We start from the raw sequence: 22,035 nt of genomic DNA, 5'->3' as shown, positions 1-22,035 counted from the left end.
CAGGCAAGGCCAGATCAACGGGGCATCCCCTCCCTATCCCATCTCAGAGGAAGGTGCAAGAAACCCCATTATGGAATAATTTACCCATAGAGGAAGCTGCTTCCAAAATCCCATCAGTTACTGGAAGGTTTATCCCGGTGAGGGTTTATGTAGCAATGCCAGATTCCCGTGGAATCAACGTAGGAGACACAAACGTGGTCTTACAGTTACTGAGCAGGAAGACGGGGATACAGGACTCCTGGGTTCTCGTCTCTGAGTTGGATGCAGTAAACGGGAGGCGTGATGCTGCCACGCCCTGCAGGCAGGATTGGGAGGGTTAGTTTATGCATGTTTTGATGCACTTTGAGAGCCACAAATGGAGAGTGAAGCTGCAAACACCAACTCTTCGTGGCTCCGTCACACCGGCAAGCATCTTCCCACACCCAACCACGGCACCCGAGATTCAGACTCTGGGGGACTCCTGCGATGCACACAGCCCGCGCCTTTGCAGGGGAAAGGCCCCAGATTAATTTGCCCTATAGAGAGCCAGGAGCTGGCTGTTTGTTTCATCTTTAAACTGAACTAGTCAACCCGTTAGAACAGCCCTACCCTGCTGAGCCACAGCATCATCAGCCTGCCATGGCCACAATTCAGAGAAAGCCCAATTCCCCATCACTGCTCAGCTGAGACACTCAGCACTGTACGAGAGGGACACCCCTTTCTCTACAGGTCACAAGCTCAAATCCAGCCAGGTCCGTAGTGGCCGAAAGCCATTCCCACCCGGTGACTGTTAGTGGGCCTGAGCTAAATGAGTCTGGACTGGGACCCAGCAAACAACAGGCATCTCCAACACACAGGTTAGATTGTTGGCAGCCCAAGAGGAATGATTGTGCCATAGAGAGCCAACTCCCCCTGCTGTCCCTGCAGGCTGGGTATGAGACACACTGGTGGAGGCAAAGCAAGGAAGCTCTTTGATTTGGGTGCTAGCAAAAGACTTGGGAGACCTGGGTTTGAGCCCTTGCTCTGCCACAGATTTCCTGTGTGATCCTGGGCAAGTCACTTAGCCTATCTGTACCCCAGTATCCATCATTAGCATGGGGGGATAACCGCACTGCCCTTCCTCCCAGAGGTATTGTGAGGATAAATGCACTCAAGATGGAGGTGCTCAGATATCATGGCTATGGGAGCCATATAAGTGACTTGGATGTACGGATAAACTGACTGATGGTTGATTATCCTACCCCAGAATAGAATCTGTCCAGTGACCCAGAGCACCACAGCCTCTGGGACCCACCACCAGCACTAACTTCACTTATCTGCATTTAAAACCACACCTTCAGCTCAGAAACCTGCACCTGCAATTGACTCTCAAACACACCCCATCTGGCAACTGCAGAACCACATGCGCCCTGGGGAGCTCACACTCCTTTGTGACGGTGCCACATGGCAGCAGTGGGGCTGTGCTCTGATCCTGCCCACGTGGAGGGCTTTAAAGGGAGGAGGGGATGGGCTCTTTGCTGGCATGGAGCACAATGATGCTCCCATCCAAGGATTAGCAGGGCTGCTCTCCAACCTGCCCTCAAATACAGATTATTCACAACCTCAAACCACCTGGCCCCCACCCCGCATCTGTAAACTGCAGCCAACCTCCAGCCGCTGCTAAGGGAAATGCGACACAAGTACCTGGGGGCTTCCCAGAGCAGGTTAGATTGGTGGGAAAGGACAGCTCCAAGCTGATCTGTTGCTAATGAGCGCGGCGGCCTGGGCTGCATACCAGCCCCGCGGAGACTCATTAATCTCATTACGTAGCTGCAAATCATTAGAGAGGCTGAGCTGAAATCCCAGAGTACCGGGCATCTCCGGGGCACCCACTCTGTGCCCGCCTGACGCACAGATAACAAGCAGCACATGGCCTATGTTCGGGTGAGGGCAGGCAAGGCAGGCACAAGAGATCACTGCTCCATCCAGAGGGTCCGAGTCACGGCTGCCCCTGTCTGGTCATCACAACAATGACCACACAATCCAACAGCCAGAGATGCCAAGGCGGGCTACAAACTATACAATCTACCAGGGTCAGTCACTGGCCAGGAAAATGCAGCCACCTCAGGGATGGACTGTGACAACTGCCCTCAAATGCTGTGCTACGTTTGTCAATCACAACAGACGGGCTGGATAGCGTATGTGCATTTCAATGACCCCCCCGAGATTTCCATGCAGCTCCTCGCCCCTGTACTCCTGCCGCCATCAGCTGGACACTTTCCCACAGGAAGAGGCACAAGGCTGATGGGTAGGAGGGGGAGTGGGACTAGGCCAGCAAACTCAGTCTTCTCTCGGAAACAAATCCTGGGTTTTATTGCCCGGTAAATGCAAAGAAAGGGAAGCAAACTCCCATCCCTGCTAACTCCCCACACCTCCTCCTGTCCCTGCACACACACATCACACCACTGCCGACAGCCAAAGGGAGATCCAGGATGGGATGGTCCTTGCAGGTGCTCAGCACCTCTGAAAAAAACAGGGTGCACATTTCCACAGAGAAACACCAGCAGCCAGTCCTCCTTGGGCGCTGCCACGGTGGGGACAGCCCCCTGCTCCCCTCCCCCGGTCCGTCCATCCCTCTGTCCAGCTATTGAGGGTATGGGGTCAAAGGGTTATCTCTGCAGCTCCGAATCAAGCTGATGAAAAACAATTACAGCCCTTGTCAAGGACAATTACTTTCCGAAGAGCACGCCGCGCTGCTTGCTGGAGTGAGTGGCAATCGGGGGGAGGGAGGGCGTGCACGGGGGAGGAGACGGGGGGGGGGGAACGCTAAAGAGGGAGCAGCCCACCCCCCACCTCCCGACTGATGACTCTGGGCTCCCGGTGTGATTTGAACATTCCAGAGGTGACCGGGAGGTTAATGCCGCTCTGCGCACACTGGGATCAGGACGTGCTGTTTGTTCAGGGCTACGAGAAGAATGAGACTTTAAAGAGATTTTCAGCACCCAGGGGTCCAACCCAATTAGACAAGAGTTTTTCAGATTTGTATGGAAAGAGGCGGGACGGTGGAGAAAAGGCAGGAACTCAGAAGTCAAGTTCAAGGATTGCGGGGAACAAACATGGAGGCTGTTGACTCAGGAAATCAAATTTCCTACATGGCGGTATATTTTCGGACCATCCTTAGCCGTGATTCCTCCCCCACTGAACGCTTTGCTTAAGGAGTCAGATCCATAAAGTAAATTTTTAAACACGTTCCAGGCTGCTTTCTACCCTTATGGGAGCATGAATCCCCTCCCATTAATGAGAGCTTGGCGCCAGGATCAAGGGGAGGATATGACCCGACACTTTGAAAGTAAGTGGGTGAGGAGAATAAAATAATCTGAGATTAAAGGGACAGTGACAAATAATTTAGGCCTCAAATTTAGAATTTAGTTTAAAAAAATGACTGGGCAAAGCTAACTATTAACAGGGGATTTCATGGTTTGTTTGTTTGTTTTTAAAAACAGTTCATTGTAAAGAATGTTTGGACAAACTTCCCCTAGAGAGTTTGCAACCCAAACATCAGAGCACCATGCTATGCTAGCACAGGGGAGTCGGAAAAGGAAACAGACGACACAGAAAGTTCCTTGCAGTGCTGAGGTAGCCATGCTGGTCCCAGGATATGACTGAGACAAGGAAGGGGAGGGAATATCTTTTATTGGACCAACTTCTGTTGGTGGAAGGTACAAGCTTCCAAACGACAGAGTTTCTAGTCCCCGTTTTCACTGTCCAAGGCGAGTGACGTGCTGAGATCAAGTGCAGCGGTGAGGATAGCTACCGTGGAAAGAATTCTCTCTCAGTCTCGGGTGTTAGTCACACAGATCAGGACATCTGGCTTTCACAAATAAGTTTGGACGAAGTTTCCCAAAGCAGCCTAGGGGATTCAGGCACATCTCTTTCCTTAACTTTAACGGAAGAAATGTAACCAACCCCCCTAGGCTGCACTGACAACTTCAGCGGCGGCTTTGAATCTGGCAAGTGTCCCATCCAAACACACTGGGGACAGGCTCAGAAAAACGGCACTGCCATTAGGTCTAAAGCCTGCAGCCCAGGCCAGGCCAAAAGATGCATGTTATTCAGGCTTAGAGTAGCACTTGTGCTGGGCCAGGTGCTTTGCAGCCATTCGAGGGGCAGTCCCTTGTCCCTGTCTCAAGATGCTCAGTCTCACGAGCCTTCCTGAATCTGGGCTGATCCCACAGCTCCCCAGCTTTGTGCCACTGCACTGCCACATCTCCTGTTTATTGCAATGGGCTCCCAGCTGCCCCCGTTCAGAAGAGAACGAATTGCTGGCAACCAAAATGAGAATGACCTGAACAATGGGAGATTCTCGGGCTCGGGGCCCCACCTGCCCGCCCTTGACAAGGAAGACACGATACCAAGGCCAGAATTCGCACACCCACACATGCGGCTGGATTAGCGCCGCAGGTTGGGTGAACGTTGGCTGCTGAGCTCTGCTGAAAATCTGGCCCCAGTTGCAGGTGCAGAGCACTGGGAAATGTGGCCTCACAAAAGGAGAGTATAAATGCATGTGCCTGGGACACCCGTATGGGCAAACGTACGGGAAACAGCTGGAAGCCCCCCAGCAATCTCTCAGTTTCCTGCTCAGGCTACAGCCAGTGCATGCTATGGAAGATTTCTGCAGGGAAAGGCAAGTTTTGCTAGCTGCATTCACACGACAGCCCCGCCTGCTTCCCAGCACGTCAGGGACATTCCAGAAGCCCCATCCCCTGAAGGAGCAGCTGGGATCTGCTAGTGGCTGAGGCAGGTGCATGCCGTATAACGAGACCATGGCTCACGTTAATAAACGCTTCCTGAGTTGGAGCTAATGAAACCCAGGTTTGCGCCAGGCCTGGCTCTCCAAAGGGAGTAACCAGCAGCACCACAGCGGAGCTGCCAAGCCTGCTGGGCCATGCCACTTCACTTCCACTACAGGGACGCTTTCTTCACCAGACCCACTGTTTAGTGGCCCCTTTGATTGGGAACCATACTAGCTGCGACACTGGCTGCAAGGAGCGTGAGCCTTCTCCCCCCCCTTCCTCCTCTGCCCTATGGCGGCCTGAATCCCCTCCCTCCCGGTGTTCTCAGCCCCACACTTACAGCCTGTCACTCTTCATTAGCAGAACACACCCTGCCTCTCCGAGCCCCACCCTTCCCTTTCAGCAGCTCCCCACACTGACCCTGCCTATTCCATCGCCTAGCATCTCTGGGATTCCGCTCAGGCAGCAGTCAGACCATGCTGGACACTCCCTTGCACCCAGCATTGGAACATGGGACCCAGCACTTACAGGGGTCTGTTCAGCCCTTTTCCTCTACCGCCTGGTCAACAGAGTGGCCTCCAGAGTCACTGATACCCGCAGGGCCAGGTGTGCCGAAGGGAAATAGCCCCACTTAGAGCCTGCCTCCCGCCTTTTGCCCATGTAGCTCGGAGAACTTTGCAAAGGCGGGTGGCTATCAGCATGCCCAGACTGGAGGAGAAACGGGGCCACACAGAGAGTTTTCCCATTCAGAAAGCCTAAAATCAGGCATCTCAGTCCTTACCGCGGCCCCTCAGTACAAGCGACCCTGACCCGCTGAGCGTTCACTCTCCCAACCTCCCCAGTCAGTGGGGACCATGGGTACTGCTCAGCACCCCTTCACACTCAGCCGCACGACCCCTGGACAAGCGCTGGACAAGCACTCTCACAGCCCCAGCTCCCTGCGTGGCTATGCAGCTTTAAGACAGCCACACGCCTCCCTCCCAGCCGGTGAGTCATTAGCAGCCTTGGTGAGTGCTGCAGAGGGGACTCGGAAGCCCAGCGTGAATGGGGTATTTGTGTGCACTCCCCGCCAGCTGCACAGGGGCTCACTCAGCCTGACACAGCACAGTAGAGCTCTCTTCTATGTCCTCCCCCCCTTTCCTCCTCCACATGCCCTCTCTTCTCACCACCCCCGGGACCCAACTCTGCTACCTGCACTGCTTTGTGCAGCTTGTGGAACGAGCAGACCCAAACCAGGCCTTGCAGAGGCTTTTCTTTTGGAAGCTAGCAGGGTGGATGGGGGCGGCAGATAGTCCAGGAGGCAGGAACAGCAGTGGTGCCATGTGAGGGCTAGGGGAGGGGTTGCAGGAACTGGCACCCGGTTCAGGGCTTTGTTTTTAAGCCAAATTTGCCCAGCAAGAGACGTTTGCGAGAGCCCAGATTCCACCTCCCCAGTCCCACAGTCCGGGGACCGCTTAGTTACCCCTCCTCACTCTCCGTTACTCATTTGCACAGAAGCTAGGGAATGCCTAGGTCTTACGGACAGTACCAATTCCTGGGTGTTCTGCTACCGGCGCTGGGAAGGTACGTGGGCCCGGTGCTTAGTCTGCCCTGCACAATTTCCCCATCCGTAAACAGCAATGAGAATACTGGCTTTGCAATGGGGCTAGTTATCGTCTGTAGATCACAGAGCTCCTTGGACAAAAGCAGCAAGGGAGCATCATCTTCAACTTTCGTATCAGTCGAACTGCTCCTGCTGCTGATTCCCCCAAGTGACAGTGGAACCCTCTTCCCTATATGTTATACACACCCGCCCTTACGCCAGAGAACTCTGGACTGGCCAGAGAGCACGGCAGACATACCCCTATAGTGCATTTCATTCCCAGAGGACCTCAAGGCACATGGATCTCACACCTCTTCTGGGGTGGGGAGTGACAACCAATAAGCTCACTGCAGTAAGAGCGAAGAAAAACGTTGGCCAAGCATGGCGTGGCAAAGCCCTGTTTTTGAAACTGTGCCGTGGGATCCCGCACACCCTCCTGGCATGGAGCTGCAAGGCCCTGAAATCACTAAGTCCTTTTCTCCTCAGGACGAGTGATTGTTTGACTCAAACTTTGCTGTTTCCCCTTTTAGAGGCACTGCAGCCCAGCTTCCCCGCAGGCATGGAGACGCAACATCATTATCCCTGTCATCCCCCCAAAGAGCATCCAGGCCGGGCCTTGGGGAGCACGGCGCGGATCCTCATCCACGAGACAGCCACTTACAGCGCCGCTTTGGGCTAGCTCCATCAGCTCCAGTCTCGCCAGAGCCTGCTGGGGAACCTCAGCTCCTTCCCGGGACACGGAGCACACGCTGCACTTTCAGTCTCACTCAATACATCAAGCCAGAGTCCCCGATTCACTGCTGGAATGCAGGAGTCCTTCAGAAAGGCAGCGTCTGGGAACAAAACCCCCTCAGTGTGCGGACCCCTCTCCTACATACCTACAGATCAAATCCATATGGGGGCCATAAATCTCCCCTTATTAAAGGCTCCCACCAGAGAGATGCCTTTCACAGAGAGATGAGAACGTTGACTTTGTTCGAGGGACAATGTCGCTTTTCATACGGGACCCCACAAATCAATGCCCCCTCGGATGCTTTCAACCCAAACGTGGCTTTCCAATGAGCTTCTGAAGTGGAACTCATTTCCTGGAGTCCCCGAGAGAACCTCTCCCTTCACTCCCCAAGACCGTTTCTTTCTTGACACTCTCCGTGCCGCGCCACAGCGGCTGCATCCTCCACCCAAATTGTTTGTTTTCCACATCCCAGGGCAGGGCTGCAAACACTGGAGGCGGGAGTCCTGGGTACAAGCATGGGGATTTAGGGCTGGTTGAAGGTGAGAGCCCGACAGCCAAGAAGCAACACAAACTTCCTCACTCCTCCCTCTCTCCCACACATATGCACACCCTTGGGCACCCAATTGGAGAAGGAGAGACTGGGAGTGGCTGGGTCATTACACAAATTGAATCTATTTCCCCATGTTAAGTATCCTCACACCTTCTTGTCAACTGTCCGAAATGGCCCATCTTGATTATCACTACAAAAGGTTTTTTTTCTCCTGCTGATAATAGCTCATCTTAATTAATTAGCCTCTTAGGCCTGGTCCACACTAACCCCCCACTTCGGACTAAGGTACGCAAATTCAGCTACATACGTAGCTGAATTCGAAGTACCTTAGTCCGAACTTACCGCGGGTCCAGACGCGGCAGGCAGGCTCCCCCGTCGATGCCACGTACTCCTCTCGCCAAGCTGGAGTACCGGCGTCGACGGCGAGCACTTCCGGGATCAATCCGGGATCGATTTATCGCATCTAGACAAGACGCTTACATCCGGACCAGGAAGTAAGTATAGACGTACGAGTTGGTATGGCAACTTCCACCTTTTCATGTTCTGTATGTATACATATATCGTCTTACTATATGTTCCATTCTATGCATCCGAAGAAGTGGGCTGTAGCCCACAAAAGCTTATGCTCAAATAAATTTGTTAGTCTCTAAGGTGCCACACATACTCCTGTTCTTTTTCCAAGGAATCTGATTCTCAGTAATTGCTGAGCATCCAGCCTCTGAAAATCAGGCCCTTTCAAGGCATCTCAAAGATGGGTGCCAAAACCATCTAGACGCTTTGGAAAAGCTCAGCTAATGTTCCTCACACCTATCCTGGCAAGACCTCCTGTAGAGGACAGAGGGACACCCTATCTCCTTGGCCTCTTTGCTGAGGCTGCAAGTCGAGGGCCATTGTGAGCCAATTGTGCTGCTAGTGTTTGCAGGGCGAATGCCGGCTTGCTTGGAACTGGACTCAGACCCTCCCAACTCGCGTCACACAGGCCACCACAGTGGGGACAGGGTGAACGTTTTTGGTCTACAGGTTGGGCTTTAACCAGCAACCTAGAAAGGAAAGACTCTGCCCTCCGGCCACGCATCCCCACAGCCATCCTGTACAAAGTGATTTGAGACACCTAACAAGCCAGGGACAGCACGGCGAGCTCAGGCACACACATTTTCACGTAGAGGAAGAGACAGGCCGAATGCCTCGCATGTTGACACACAGCAGCTGCTCCCCCCCTGCTCCCATCAGCCAGTGCTATGGAGTTTTAAGTGCAATTTTCCCCATATTTATAGCAACAATGAAAAAGCAGGTTACACTGGATTGCGTATTTCATTTAGTTACCAAAACCCCTCCAACACCAAGCAGTTCCCCCTCCCCCCTTCACAGCAGCAAAAATCTCTCCCTTCCCCCTCCACGCCCATTTCATTTTTGCTCTGCTTTGGTCACTAATTTCCCAGTCCCTCATTAGGAGCCCAGAGCTGCTCAGAACTCACAATGGCCCGACTGGCACTTACAGCTTCTCGAGAGCACGCAGTCCGAAGAAAGAGCCATTCTTCAGCACCGTTATCTTGTTGTTACTCAAAAGCCTGTGGGGGAAAGAGAAAGGGGGAAAGGGGGGTTATTCAACCTGAGTTAAACAAGCAGCAAATGCCTGCATGACCGGCTGAGGCTAGGTGTGTGGTCCGGTGGGGGGGGGGGGGGTGTCAGCTTCGTTAGCCACAGCCAGATGTGGGGGAACAAAACTGGAGACACCACAACGTACGCACTGAGATGTGTCAGCTTTGTAATGTTTACAGCCAGAAGAGACCATTCGATCATCTAGTCTGACCTCCTGTATCTCTCAGTCCCATACGAATAGTTACGGCCCGTTAGCAGCTCTCCTCAGCAGCGCCCCAGCTCCTCAAAACTGTGACAGTGCCATCATGGAGAGAGACAGGAGTCTGAGGGAAGGAGGAGCGGGGTGGGCAGGGGTGTAGGAGCACTGCATGTGATGGGAGAGCCAGAGCAAACTAGTGTGGGGAGTGGAGAGGCAGTGGGATGAGCCAGAGGAGGGTGGCACGAAGAGGGATTCAGACTCTGTCTCTCTCCCGGCGAAGCATGGGAGCAGCAGCTCTTTCCGAAGGGGTTGAATGGGGAGGCTGGTGTGCTGGGACCAGGGGGCTGTTCCACTTACGGGAGCAGTGTGGAAGGCGGCGAAGGGGGAGAGTGGAAGGAGGAGACACATGGGGTGGAGATGCTGGCCCTGCTGGCAGGGTACAGCATGGGTTGGTGGCGGGGAGAGGAAATGGCGTCCGACACCCCTGGGAGACCCCTACCTGACAGGTGTGTGTGGGGGGAGCATGGGATTGGAAGCAGGGTCTGGACAGCCAGGCGGAGGTGCACATACGGGGCCAGTGGAAGGGTGGAAAGGGCCATTGGGCAGGGCAGAAGGTGGCTTTAGCAGCTGCGGCCTGGCAGGGTCAGAGGGCAATGAGGTGGGGGCCAAAGAGAAGGCAATTGGAGCGCTGGCGGGGAGAGGAGCCCAGGGCCCTCAGTGTGTGCTGGGGCAAGCAGCAGCAGCCTGGCTGTGTCGGGAGGAGGCTGAGGGGTCCCCTGAGGTTGCAAGGAAGGGGCACCGGGCTCGGGAGCCTGCCAAGTCACGTTACACACGTCTCATTAAACAACAGAGGAAACCAGCGCTTGGGACTGTCCAAGTGCATGAGCATCCTCTACCGCAAGCAGCTCCTGGAGACAAGAGAACACGCCACTATCTGGAGGGGCAGCCAGCGGCTAGGCTGGTCACAAGACTCCCACTTCCCTCCTTACTTGCCTGCTACCTGCCTGGGTCTCTCTGCTGCTTTCCTGCCTTTGTCCCCAACCCTGCCGGCGGCCCTCAGAATCCACAAATCCCTCCAAGGTCTCGAAGCTCTAAGGACCCGACTAGGGACGGGTCACAGCCACCCCAGCGGGTGCATTTGCTACGAGAATGATTACAACATCGCTCCAGCAAGTAGTGATCGGGTCCCTGAGGCTGGCCCAGCCGGGATCAGCCTTGGACATGGTTCAGAAACACCCCACAGCTCAGAGATTATGTGTCCTGTACTATGATAGGCCACTGCTAGACTTGGACTCAGCTGTTCCCAGTCCCTCTCCCCACTTCCCTCACTCCCGTCCAGTCCCAGCCTTGGCTCTGGCTCCCTGCCTCGGGGCTGCAAGGGCTCAGAAGGCCGTTCTGCAGAGCCGCTTGGCGGTAATGGCTTTGTCCCCTCTGCACGTCCCTGAGCGGGGCTCCGAGTCAGGATTCCAGCAGCTCCCGGGCGCAGGGCCTTTCAAGCCGCTCCGCACCAACTCTTTATCCCAAAGTAAACAGTTTAGCTGACCACAAAGGGGGCCCTCAGTCCTGCTCCGGCTGAGGAGCGGAAGCCAGTCTGGGTGAAAGGAGAGGAAGGGAAAGGAACACGCACCCACCAATTCAGCTAGCAGCTCATTAAAGCTCTTTAGCAGCAATTAGCACTTACAGATGCAGCCTTTTGCCAAAAGGGCCACCAGTCAGCTACTGTGCTTTTAACTGCCTCAGCACTGAGGGTGCCCTGCCCTCCCCTCGCCAGCTGCTCCAGTCTCCTTCGCCCTTTCAAGAGACCCACGGGGGCGAGATTTCCACCCACCGCAGTCACACAGTCCCTCTGTGTGGCAAGCCCTATAAATACAAAGAGGCCTCTCCAGGGGAAGCAGCAGAATGTCATCAGCTGGGACCTTTCATAGTGGCCTGGAGAAGAGGCCCTAGGGAACAGCCCTGACTCGCCTGCTGCTTGAGACAGCTCCTCACATCTGCAGCACATCAGAGGGGGAAACCTATCCCTATAAAACCAGAGGGGGCTGACGGCTGGGAGGGGCAGCAGGCATGGAGCGTGTCAGGTCTCACACCATTAACTGGGCCTGCTCAGGCACACCAGTCAGCCAGCCCCGAAGGCCAGCGGGATACAAGCAGCTAGTCAAGTCTAACAGAGGATACCCCGATGGGTTCCAGATAGGTGACAACTAGCATCAACAACTAGGTGACACTAGCATCAACTTCCTAGACACCACCATCAGCAAGGGTGCTGCACCCAACTATACACAAGAAACCCACAGGTCACTACACCCACCTCCACAGATCCAGTAGTAACCACCCCAAACACACCAATAAATCTGTTATCTACAGCCAGGCACTCAGAGACCACAGAATATGCTCCAAGGAGAAAGTCTGGGATACACACCTTATCACACACAAAAACACCTTCATCAAACAAGGACACTCCACCAAAGAAATAGATCCCATAATGGAACAGGCCACCCAAATACCCCGAGAGAACCTGCTTCAATACAGAAATAACCAAACAGCACCACAACACGTGCACATGCCAAACTGGAGTCACCCCGCAATTCTGTTCCTGTACTCCAGGGCCCTGCCATGCCCTGTGCCCTCCCTGCTGCCTCGCACAGACCCGGTCTAAGCTCTCTCGGGCCAGGACAATGCTTTCCATGCTTTCTGTGAAGCCCCGATCACACGTGGGACACTATCTAATAACAAATACTGCACGAAGTGTGCTACAAAACACGTGGAGTACAAGTCCTTTTCCTAGAGAGCTGATGCTTGGACAAACAAGAACCACGGGATACCCGTTTGGGAGCAGGGAAAGCAAGGAGGTGCCCTCAGTGGGGAGGCCAGTGCAGGAGGGGTTAAAGGGAGTGGGGAAGACGGTGGACACATGGGAAGTGGGAGGATGTTCCCAGCACAAAGGTAAACAAATATCTTGCTGCTTGGAGACAAACAGCTTGCACCTGACTCAGTATAAAGTTTGCCTGTATTTGGGAGGGAGCCAGAAAGGGATTCGTCAACCAAGTCTTGCACTTGCTCTCGAAGGTAAGCAAACCAATTTGACGTTTCTTCTTTATGGCAAGGGGAAGAAATGCCTCGCCTGGAACGACTGGAGGGCTGCTTGTTTTTGGGGTGTTCGTGCAGATCAGTGGGGATCAGATTTACACCAGCCAGGCTGCTCCCAGTTACCCCGGCTCCATTCCAGCCTCAGTCCTGGAGGAGCCTCACCAGCTACCCGTGATGATGCCTCCCTCATTTTCCCTGCACATCAACTCCTGCCCCAACAGTCATGTGGAACGCGGACAGGAGCAGACCAGCTAAGGCCTGGGCCACAGAAGACAGCCCCGGGCATTTTTCAGCTCGCTACACGGTTCACACAGCAACACAAGGAGATCACAATCCTTCACGACTCATCGGTCTCCCGTAACAGAGTCCCTGCCTCCAGCAGCAGCCAGGTGTGCCAGAGAGACGCCTGCGTGCCATGGGGAGGCCCGACTCTCTGCAGCGCCAAACAGGGGCCAGGGCTAGCAGACTGACAGCTGTCTTTGAGGAGGGGCTAATAAAACAGACTGATGTATTCCATTACGGTCACACGCAGGCACGAGGCACCCAAACTGACTGGCCAACGGTACTATCTCGAGCTGACCAGAGTGCCTAAAGGGCTTGAATGAGTTCACCCTGCCCCCTGCTGTGGCGGACGTCCTCATCCCACAAAACAGAGCCCAGAAAGATTTAAGCAACTCCCCCCCGCTCACTCCCCTCCACACAGCAGGTCTGTGGCACCAGCAGGAGCAGAACTGTGGGTTCACTGGAGAATGCATGCTGGGAGTCCAACTCCAATCCCACGCAACCCTGAACAAGGTCGCTGGCTTTTATGCAGCTGAAGCAGCTGGGGCAGGACCTGCTCTGGCTGGTCGAGGAGTGGAGGGCAGCAGAGGAAGTAGGGGACAATTAGCAGTTTAGGAAAAGCACTGCGGGCTCCAGCTGCTTGAGGGCAGGGCAGCAGCAGGCAGGGCAGCAGCAGGCAGGGTCAGGGTTAGTGCTGGGGGAAGGGATAATGGGAGCATACAGAGGCCCGGCAGGCTAGAAACACCACTCTCCTGTCACTGGGATAACAGAGCTACAGCCCCTCTCCCCTTCTCCCTCTGGGTGCATCCCAAAGCTGGGGAGATGGGAAGAGCAGAATGGAGTTTTTTTTCATCGGGGTTCCCCCCTTTCAGAGGATCCCCTCCTGGAACGCGCCTGGCTCCTCCCTGCCTTCCACCAGGTTCCCAGAAACGTATGCCAATGTAGAGAGCCAGGCCCTAACCCCGTGTTCCGCCCCACCCCACTACCTGCCCATCCCTGGGCTCTCCAGTGGGGCTGGGAGTTAGGGCTCCTGGGGTCTATTCCTAACATGACATGGTTCTGGGCAAGTCACTTCACCGCTCTGTGCCTCAGTTTGCCCATCTGCAACCTAGAGATAACGCTCATCTGTGGGCCAACCTCTTAAAGTGCCGAGTGCCTGGAAAGGAGAGCGTTCAGCACCCCGCATTAGGATCGGGCCCCAGCCTCCCTGTTTATGCTCACTTCATTTACTGCTCGTAAAGCACTTTGAGTCTCTCTGCTGATACATGCAGAGAAGGGCCTGCTCTTGCTGGATATGGCGCTTGAGGACAGACGAGGGATTCTGGGACTAAATTGAGCTAAATCACTGCCACAAGACACCATGGAGGCTGAGAATTTAGTAGGCTTCAAAATGGGACTAGACATTTATATGAATAACCGAATATCCAGTGATATTATACTAAGTATAAAACAAACAGGAACCTGGGAAGGGCTACAAACCCTCCTGCTACAAGGCACGCACTAAGCTAACTAATGAGGGTTAGGAGGAAACTTCTCTGGGGCAGGTTTTCTCATCAGTGAGACTGCAGGATTTCTTCCTCTGAAGCATCTGGTGCTGGCCCAGGCAGACCACTGGGTTCCTAAAAGGCCTGTCAGAAATACAGGGATCGGACGTGCAATCAGAAACGGGCCTAGAGCGTTTCCACCATGCACGAAAGAAACAGAAGATGAAGCTATGTACTTTCCCAGTGGGCTGGTCTGCGTGTGCAAGTGAGCACACATGCTTTAAAAGCAAAGGGAAAAAATGCCTCGCTGTGGACTGGAAAAGCACCCTGGAGAGGCTCAGTTACCAAAGGAGGGAGGGGGGAGAGAAGGGGTTATTGATGTTTGAAGTCGGAGCTGTTTATATAAAGGCTGTTTCTCCAGCTTGGCTGAATGGCTGCTGTGTGTGTGCCGGAGGCAGAGACCAGGGCACGGACTCCATTAGTTCCCCCTAAGAAAACCCAGCATGTATGTGGATGTCTCCAGATTTTGTTTGGGTTTCTCCAGCCCATTCACTGTTGGGAACTAGTAAGGCCTCTCGGGGCCCAACTCCTCTCTTCCCACAAGTCCATCTTTTGGCCAGCAAGACCTCTTAACAAATAAATGAAAAATAAATACAGAGGGGAACATTTCAGAACGAGATATATACATAGGCACATATACACACTCCCCCCCTACATGAGCGTGTGAGGGGATCAACAAACATGTGGGACAAGAGTGATCCAGTGGAGATAGTGTACTTGGACTTGCAGAAAGCCTTTGACAAGGCCCCTCCCCAACAGCTCTTAAGCAGTCATGGGATAAGAGGGAAGGATCTCTCATGGATCAGGAACTGGTTAAAAGACAGGGAACAAAGGGTAGAACTAAATGGTCAGTTTTCATAGTGAAGTAGGCTGACCAGACAGCAAGTGTGAAAAATCGGGACAGGCGTAGGGGGTAATAGGAGCCTATATAAGAAAAAGCCCCAAATATAAAATCGGGACATCTGGTCACCCTACAGTGGAGAGGGGTAAATAGTGGGGTCCCCCAGGGATCTGTCCTGGGACCTGTGCTGTTCAACATATTCATAAATTTTCTGAAAAGGGGGTAAACAGAGATTAGGCAAAATTTGCAGACAATACAAAATTACTCAAGATAGTTAAGTCCAAAGCTAACCATGAAGAGTGACAAAAGCACATCACAAAACTGGGTGACTGGGCAACAAAACGGCAGACGAAATTCCACGTTGATAAATGCAAAGTAATGCATGTGGGCAAACAAGCCCAACTATCCATACAAAATGATGGGGTCTAAATAAGCTGTTACCACTCAAGAAAGATCTTGGAGTCATTGTGGATGGTTCTTGGAAAACATCCAATCAATGTGAGGAGGCAGTCGAAAAAGCGAACAGAATGTTAGGAACCATCAGGAAAGGGATAGATAATAAGACAGTAAATAGCATACTGCCACTATATAAATCCATGGTACGGCCAGACCTTGAATACAGCATGCAGTTCTGGTGGCCCTGTCTCAAAAAAGATTTATTAGAATCTGAAAAAGTACTGAGAAGGGCAACAAAAATGATTAAGGGGATGGAACAGCTTCCATACGAGGAGAGATTAAAAAGACAGGGACTGTTCCACTTGGAAAAGAGATTGGAAGATGACACATACCCAAGGACATGTATATGGGGAGCTATCAGAGGGAACAAGAACAACAGGACGTCCCAAGCTTTGCTATATAGACACATGCAAGCGAGATATGAAGGAATTTGGAATTGTTCCTGACCGATGGGAAATCTTGGCAAGTGATTGTAACAACTGGTGCCATTGTCTCCATCAGGTCATCAGAGTCTGTGACAGGAGCTGGCGCCTACAGCTTGAAGAGAAAAGAGCCTGTAGGAAGCAAGCAGCTCTCAACCAAGACGCAGATATTAGTAATAACGGCCAAAGAGCACGCAAATTTCAGATTGGTCTATTCAGTCACATGAGACACTGCAAACCATCTACATCATAGGCTGCAATTCCCACCATCTCTCGCAGACGAAAGGATGCCAACAAGCTATAAAATCATGAGTGGTATAGAGAAAGTGAATAGAAAGTGTGATTTACTCCTTCATACAACACGAGAACCAGGGGTCACCTAGTGAAATTAATAAGCAGCAGATTTAAAACAAACATAAGGAAGTTCTTCGTCCACCTGTGGAACTCATTGCTAGGGGATGTTGTGAAGGCCAAAAAAGAATTAGATAAGTTCCTGGATGATAGGCCTATCAATGGCTATTTGCCAAGATGGCCAGGGATACAACTTCATGCTCTGGGTGTCCCTAGCCTCTGACCAGCAAAAGCTGGGACTGGACAACGGGATGGATCACTTGATGATTACCTGTTCTGTTCATTCCCTCTGGGGCACCTGGCACTGGCCACTATCGGAAGACAGGATACTAGGCTAGATGGACCTTTGGTCTGACCCAGGATGGCCGTTCTTATGTGTGTACGCATGTGTGCTCTGACTACTGCTTGCTATACCAATCACAATGGTCTCCCTCTTATCTGGTGCTCCACCCCATCTGTTGCAGCTTTAGTTACCTCTCACCAAGTACTTTGATTGGAAGCTTTTTGGGGCAGGGAGCATCGTTCCATTATATGTTCATACAGCACCTAGCACAGTAAGACCCCAATCCCTGGTTGGGGCCTCTAGACTCCACTGCAATACAAATGACACTTCATACACATACACACCTCACCCACGCTGGCCTGTGGTGTTACCGCCCTCCCGGGTCAGACTTGCTGCTCCCTGGCCAGCCTCTGGACATTTCTCTAGCAGCCCCTGGAGCACTCAGTTTCTAAGCGCATGGACGTTTCCCTGCAGTTGACCCTCTCTCTCCCTCTGGAGTGGCCACCCTGAGTTAGGTATACATTGAAACCCCTCTGCTGAGGGTACAAGCAGCCCCTGAAGCACCAGGAGACCCAAGTAGGGTTGGGGAAGGAGAATCTCAGGGTTTCCAAATGCAAACCTCATACGGAGGACTCCCAGGAGCTGGAACCAGGAGACCTCCAGGAGCCATCACTTAGAATGGGAGCAGTGCCAGCGTTCTGCTTCTAACACCCAGTCAATTAGCAGCTGCCCCACCCCGCAGCAATGCCCATCACCCCGTGCTCACTCTCCTCCCTCTCCCGCCCCGTTTCCCTTTTGTAAGCAATTAGGGAGCGGCTGGCCTGAGCGAGATGCTGGGCTGTATCCTGTGTTAATGAGGGGCTGCCACCGGGCACTGCTGTGTCCACAGAGCCTCGGGACTCCACTGAAAGAGGGGAGAGGAAATGACAAGCAGCCCTGCTAGCCTTCAAATTGGTTCCACAAGTCAAAGGCTTGAGAAACCACAGCAGGCTGGGATTCCAGGCCTGCCACGTCTCACCATTTCCTCCCCAGCGCGCCGGCCCTGGAGAGGCCCCAGGCAAAAAATAATCAGCAGAAATATGCACATGCAGGAAAAGCTCCGGTTTTACTGGACTCCGGTTAGCCGAACCCGCTGGGCTGAGCCCTGCCCTTCGTCAAAGGGCCCACGCTGCAGAGCCAGCTCTGCAGACCCCACGGCTATAAAAGGGGCCTTGCTCCAGCTAGCGCAGCTCCTTTCCGGCAGGCTGGGCTGCACAGGCAGCCGGCATCTACCCTGGCCTGGGACCAAGATTCGGCAGAGCCTGACGTCTGGCTCCTCTGCTTTAACCAACTGAAGATTCCCTCAACCCACCTGTCTGCCAGAGTGTCCATCCCCCCAGCAGAAGGTCTGTGAATCCAAATTCTGACCAGCCCTGAGCAAACATTCCAGCAATGCTCAGACAATGGCAACTGTCAATGGGAATGGTTTGACCACTTACTGTCAGACAGGTCCCCGTCCAGAACCAGCCACTGTGACAGACATCTCCTGACAGTTTGCACTTATGCCTCATAGAAAAGTAGGTCTAGGACTCAAGGATCCCAGGCCTAGATTATTCCAGGAGATTTTAATTCCAACAGCAGCTGCTTTCACAACCCAACCCAATTCTTATCTGAGGGGGTTCCCTCTCCTTAACCCACCTTCTGTCCCTAACAATAGGATTGGAGGAGGTTTCCTTCTAAAGCAGAGACCAAGGCAGAAGAAGCCTTGTGCAGAATTACGCATGCACGCAAGGGTCACAACTTCCTACGTCAGGTCAGCTCTGCATCAACTGGCCCATGGCAAAGCAGCTCACCCAGTCACAGCGTGTATTTACAGTGGGAGTCTGGTTATTTCTCATCTATAGCATTTTGCTTCCAATGTGCTAGTAGCAACCAAAAGGAGAAACGCTCACACACAGAACCCCATGCACGTGGATCCTATGTAATCACAGCAGTCATGTACTTGGGATTGCCAGGGATCCCAGCTGGACGGCACAGTCTGCATCTACTTCCACGAGACCCAGCGGCTGGTGGCGAATAGCACCTTCAAACAAGCACCATATGTCCATGGGAAACGTGCCCTGAGGAAAGCATCAGCTCCCACAGAGGGCAGGGTCCTCTGCCTGCCCAGACCACCACGTACCCGCTGGAACAAAGAGCAGCTTCCAGCCCAGCTCTCTTCTGCTTACCAGCCAGTGGTCTGCAAAGCGCCACAACCGAACGAAGATTCACAAGCCTCTGACTGCTGTGAGACTGCCATCACAAGCTGGTACAATCCCCACTCTCCTCTCCTCATCCAGCTATTGCTCCTAATGACCGGGGGGAGCGGAGTGCCTACCCCCCCGCCCCAGCTCTGCTGAGGTACCTCAGTCCTCACCTACAGCACTCCCTGCTAATCCAGTCCTGCCCTTACCCAGTCACCCTCATGCTAGCCAACCTGCAGCTCCTTTGCTATTTCAACACTGACCCGCCACCCTGCTACTTCCGTCCCTCCTCCCCACCCCAGACACTCCCAGTCCTTCCATGGTTCTGTGTCGTGGGCTAGTCTCTGCTAGGGACAAAGCTCATCAATCTAACTCCTCTTCCTCTGTCACCTGAGCAGAGCCTGTCTCCAGAGGCGTGGTTGCCCCACTGAGTGCACAAAAAACCCAACGTATTTGGGGAAATAAATGAACAAATGGGGAGAGAAAGGAAGAATGGCCTGGAGCCTGGAGAAAAGCCTGGGCTCCTTGGAAAGCAAACGGCACTCTCTCAAGAGAGCCCCCATTGAAAGTGAAGGATCCACTCTCTCCTGTTTGCCTTAGCAGATTAAAAGGGCTGTGCAGCACCAGAGGGCATTAAGAGGTTTCCATTTCCAACCCCTTGCCTGCTCTGGGACATCCCGGGGGCTCCTGGGGTAGGGATGGATAACATAACCCCCCAGATCCCACACAACCTCTTGAGCCTTGATAACCAGCCTAACCAGAGACAGCAAGTACCTGACATCTCACCAACGTGGCCTGTTCTCCCAGGATTATCTATGCAATTTTGCAGGCCAACGAGCCACAGAGAAACTTCACAACTTTTGGGGAGCTTCTCTGACCCTTTGAAGGGTCCCCCCTTGCTACCCACAAGCCCTGCTCATGAGCACCAGCTTATGCAAGGCAGGTGCTGTGCCCTGCACTGTCACAAGGTGCTGAAGACGGGGTTTGGAGAAAGGAAGGTCCGGAAAGCTCGCACCCTGGTTTACTAACAGCACCCAATGGTGCTGAATCGGAGCAGGAAACACAGTGATGGCCTAGCTCAGCCAGACTGACTCCCCTGCACTTCTCAGGGCCCTGCCACACCATCACCACCCACACCTGTGCATTAATCTCTGCTAGGACGGTGCCTTCACCACCCCTCTTGGGAGCCTTGTGTTCTGCACCCAACTGCTCGAACCGTTAGGACCTTGTTCTTAATAGCAAAGCCTAGATGCCAGTGCATCCATTTCCCAGCTCCCCTCCATTCAAATGGTTATGCGGGAGGCGTTCATGGATTGTGGTTATGTTCCCCTCTCAAAACCTTCCAGTTCACAGTCTCTCAGCTCCTTGTCCCCTCCTGTAGTTCCATCACGTCCTCCCTAAGCTATACACATCCCTCCAGATGTGGCCACAGCAGGGCTGTGCAGAGCCAGCGTGTAATTATCCCCCACTCCCGACACATGCAGCCCTCTGAGCGCAGCGCGGAGTATGCAGTATAAACCGGCTGCTCAGCGTTCGGGGCGGGGGGAGACTCTTTAAAAGAGGGCCTTGACTATCTTTTAAAACATCAAGTATAACCCCCCCCCCTTCTCCCCCGGTGCAGCGCTTCCTCAGACAAAACAGCAGTGAGGAACGGGACGCCGCAAGAGGTTGCATCTGCAGCGCAGCCACGCCGAGACAAACGCTGCATTGGTGAGGTGTGAAATCTCGCAGCCAAGAGAATTCAAGTAACTTCCAGAAGGGAATGTCCTCTGGGACCTTGCCAAGCAGGCCGCGGGGGGCTCTGAAAGCCGCATACTGCATCCTGGACTTGGAGGGACTCCAGCCACGAAACCAAGGAACACAGAGCACGGACAGGGAGAAGACTTCGCTGCGCAGGTAGATACGCCAACATTTATTCAATATATTCCACTTTGCACACACGTCGTATATTAAAAAAAACACTTGGCGTGCTACGTACATACATGCAACACACAAGCCGTCCCACAGCCTTTTGGCTTAAGCAAACAGGTCAAAATACTGCATGGGGTGGGGAGGAGTGGTCCTGCAATTTTCCTGTCCTGGCTGACCCAGAGCAGCCTGAGACTGTTGTGAGAAAAGACTAATGCTAGTGAGATTTCCCTGCAAAGCTAAAGCATTCCAGACAGCTTGGTGGCCCCCCGCGTTCTAACTCTGCTGCTCCATGAGCCCTTGGAGCTTCCACCAGCACCGTAAATATTCATTAGCTCTGTTTTTTAATTAGCAAACTAATACTACGAGGGACGGGGCGCAGACTCTGTCCTCAATTATGCAGCTCTGGATGCCTTCAGTGGAGCGGCTTCTGACTGACTCTGGTGTAAATGCGGTCAGAATCTGGCACCGGACATTCAAGCAGTCAGTGGGATGTCTTCACAGCTGCCAAAGAACATCAGGTGGCTGCCTCTTCACCAACACATCGCCCGCAGCTCTCCTGCCTGGGATCCTCCCGTCTCTCGCATGGGGCCAGCAGGAGCAGAGGAGCCAAGAGATCTCCTCCGTCTCAAGCATGCGAGATCTGGCAAGGGAAGCTCGCTTTGTTCTCTTGACCCCTGGGACCATCCAACTTTCTGCCACGCCATAAAATCCCCTCCTTAAAAGGCAAGGAGCTCACAGGCCAAGATGAAATCAGCATCCTGTGTGATCTGCAGCCAGGCTCCACCACAAGGAATCCAAGTCCTGATGGCCCGGAAAAGGGATGCGAGATCCCACCCCTCCACACACATGCGCACCCCCCTCCGCCCCACGGCTATTCAGAACTACTTTGGATGCTTTCCTCCTTGGTGGGGAGAGCCCCCAGGGCCTCATGCCCACAGCACAACTTTAATCAGTTGTGAAAGGACCCTGCGAGTCCTGGCCACACCCAAGAAACTAGGACACACAGCCTAGGGTTACCATATCTAACAAATAAAAAAAGAGGACCCTCCACGGGCCCTGGCCCCGCCCATTTCCCCACCCCAGCCCTGCCCCAACTCCGCCCCTTCCCCGCCCTAACTCCGCCCCCTCCTCCCTCCCACTCCCAGCCACGCGAAAAGGGCTGCCCAAGCGCTACCGGCTTCACGGTTTGCCAGGCAGCCCCCAGACCCTGCGCTTCCCCAGC

The 22,035-nt window shown here is 53.5% G+C and overlaps 1 protein-coding gene across 2 annotated transcripts in view; it reads right to left on the bottom strand.

Annotated features, from left to right (window-relative positions):
• The window catches only part of ADGRA2 (adhesion G protein-coupled receptor A2), a 108,118-nt gene that overhangs the window by 58,364 nt on the left and 27,719 nt on the right, over positions 1–22,035 (bottom strand). For both annotated transcript variants that reach the window (XM_034761957.1, XM_034761956.1), the window contains exon 2: positions 9,113–9,184. In XM_034761957.1, the coding sequence (XP_034617848.1) occupies positions 9,113–9,184 (72 nt within the window). The remainder of the gene's footprint in view (positions 1–9,112; positions 9,185–22,035) is intronic.

The sequence above is a fragment of the Trachemys scripta genome, chromosome 2 (assembly GCF_013100865.1).
Source record: "Trachemys scripta elegans isolate TJP31775 chromosome 2, CAS_Tse_1.0, whole genome shotgun sequence".
NCBI classification, from domain to species: Eukaryota; Metazoa; Chordata; order Testudines; family Emydidae; genus Trachemys; species Trachemys scripta.
This window is presented reverse-complemented; position numbering and strand designations above follow the sequence as displayed.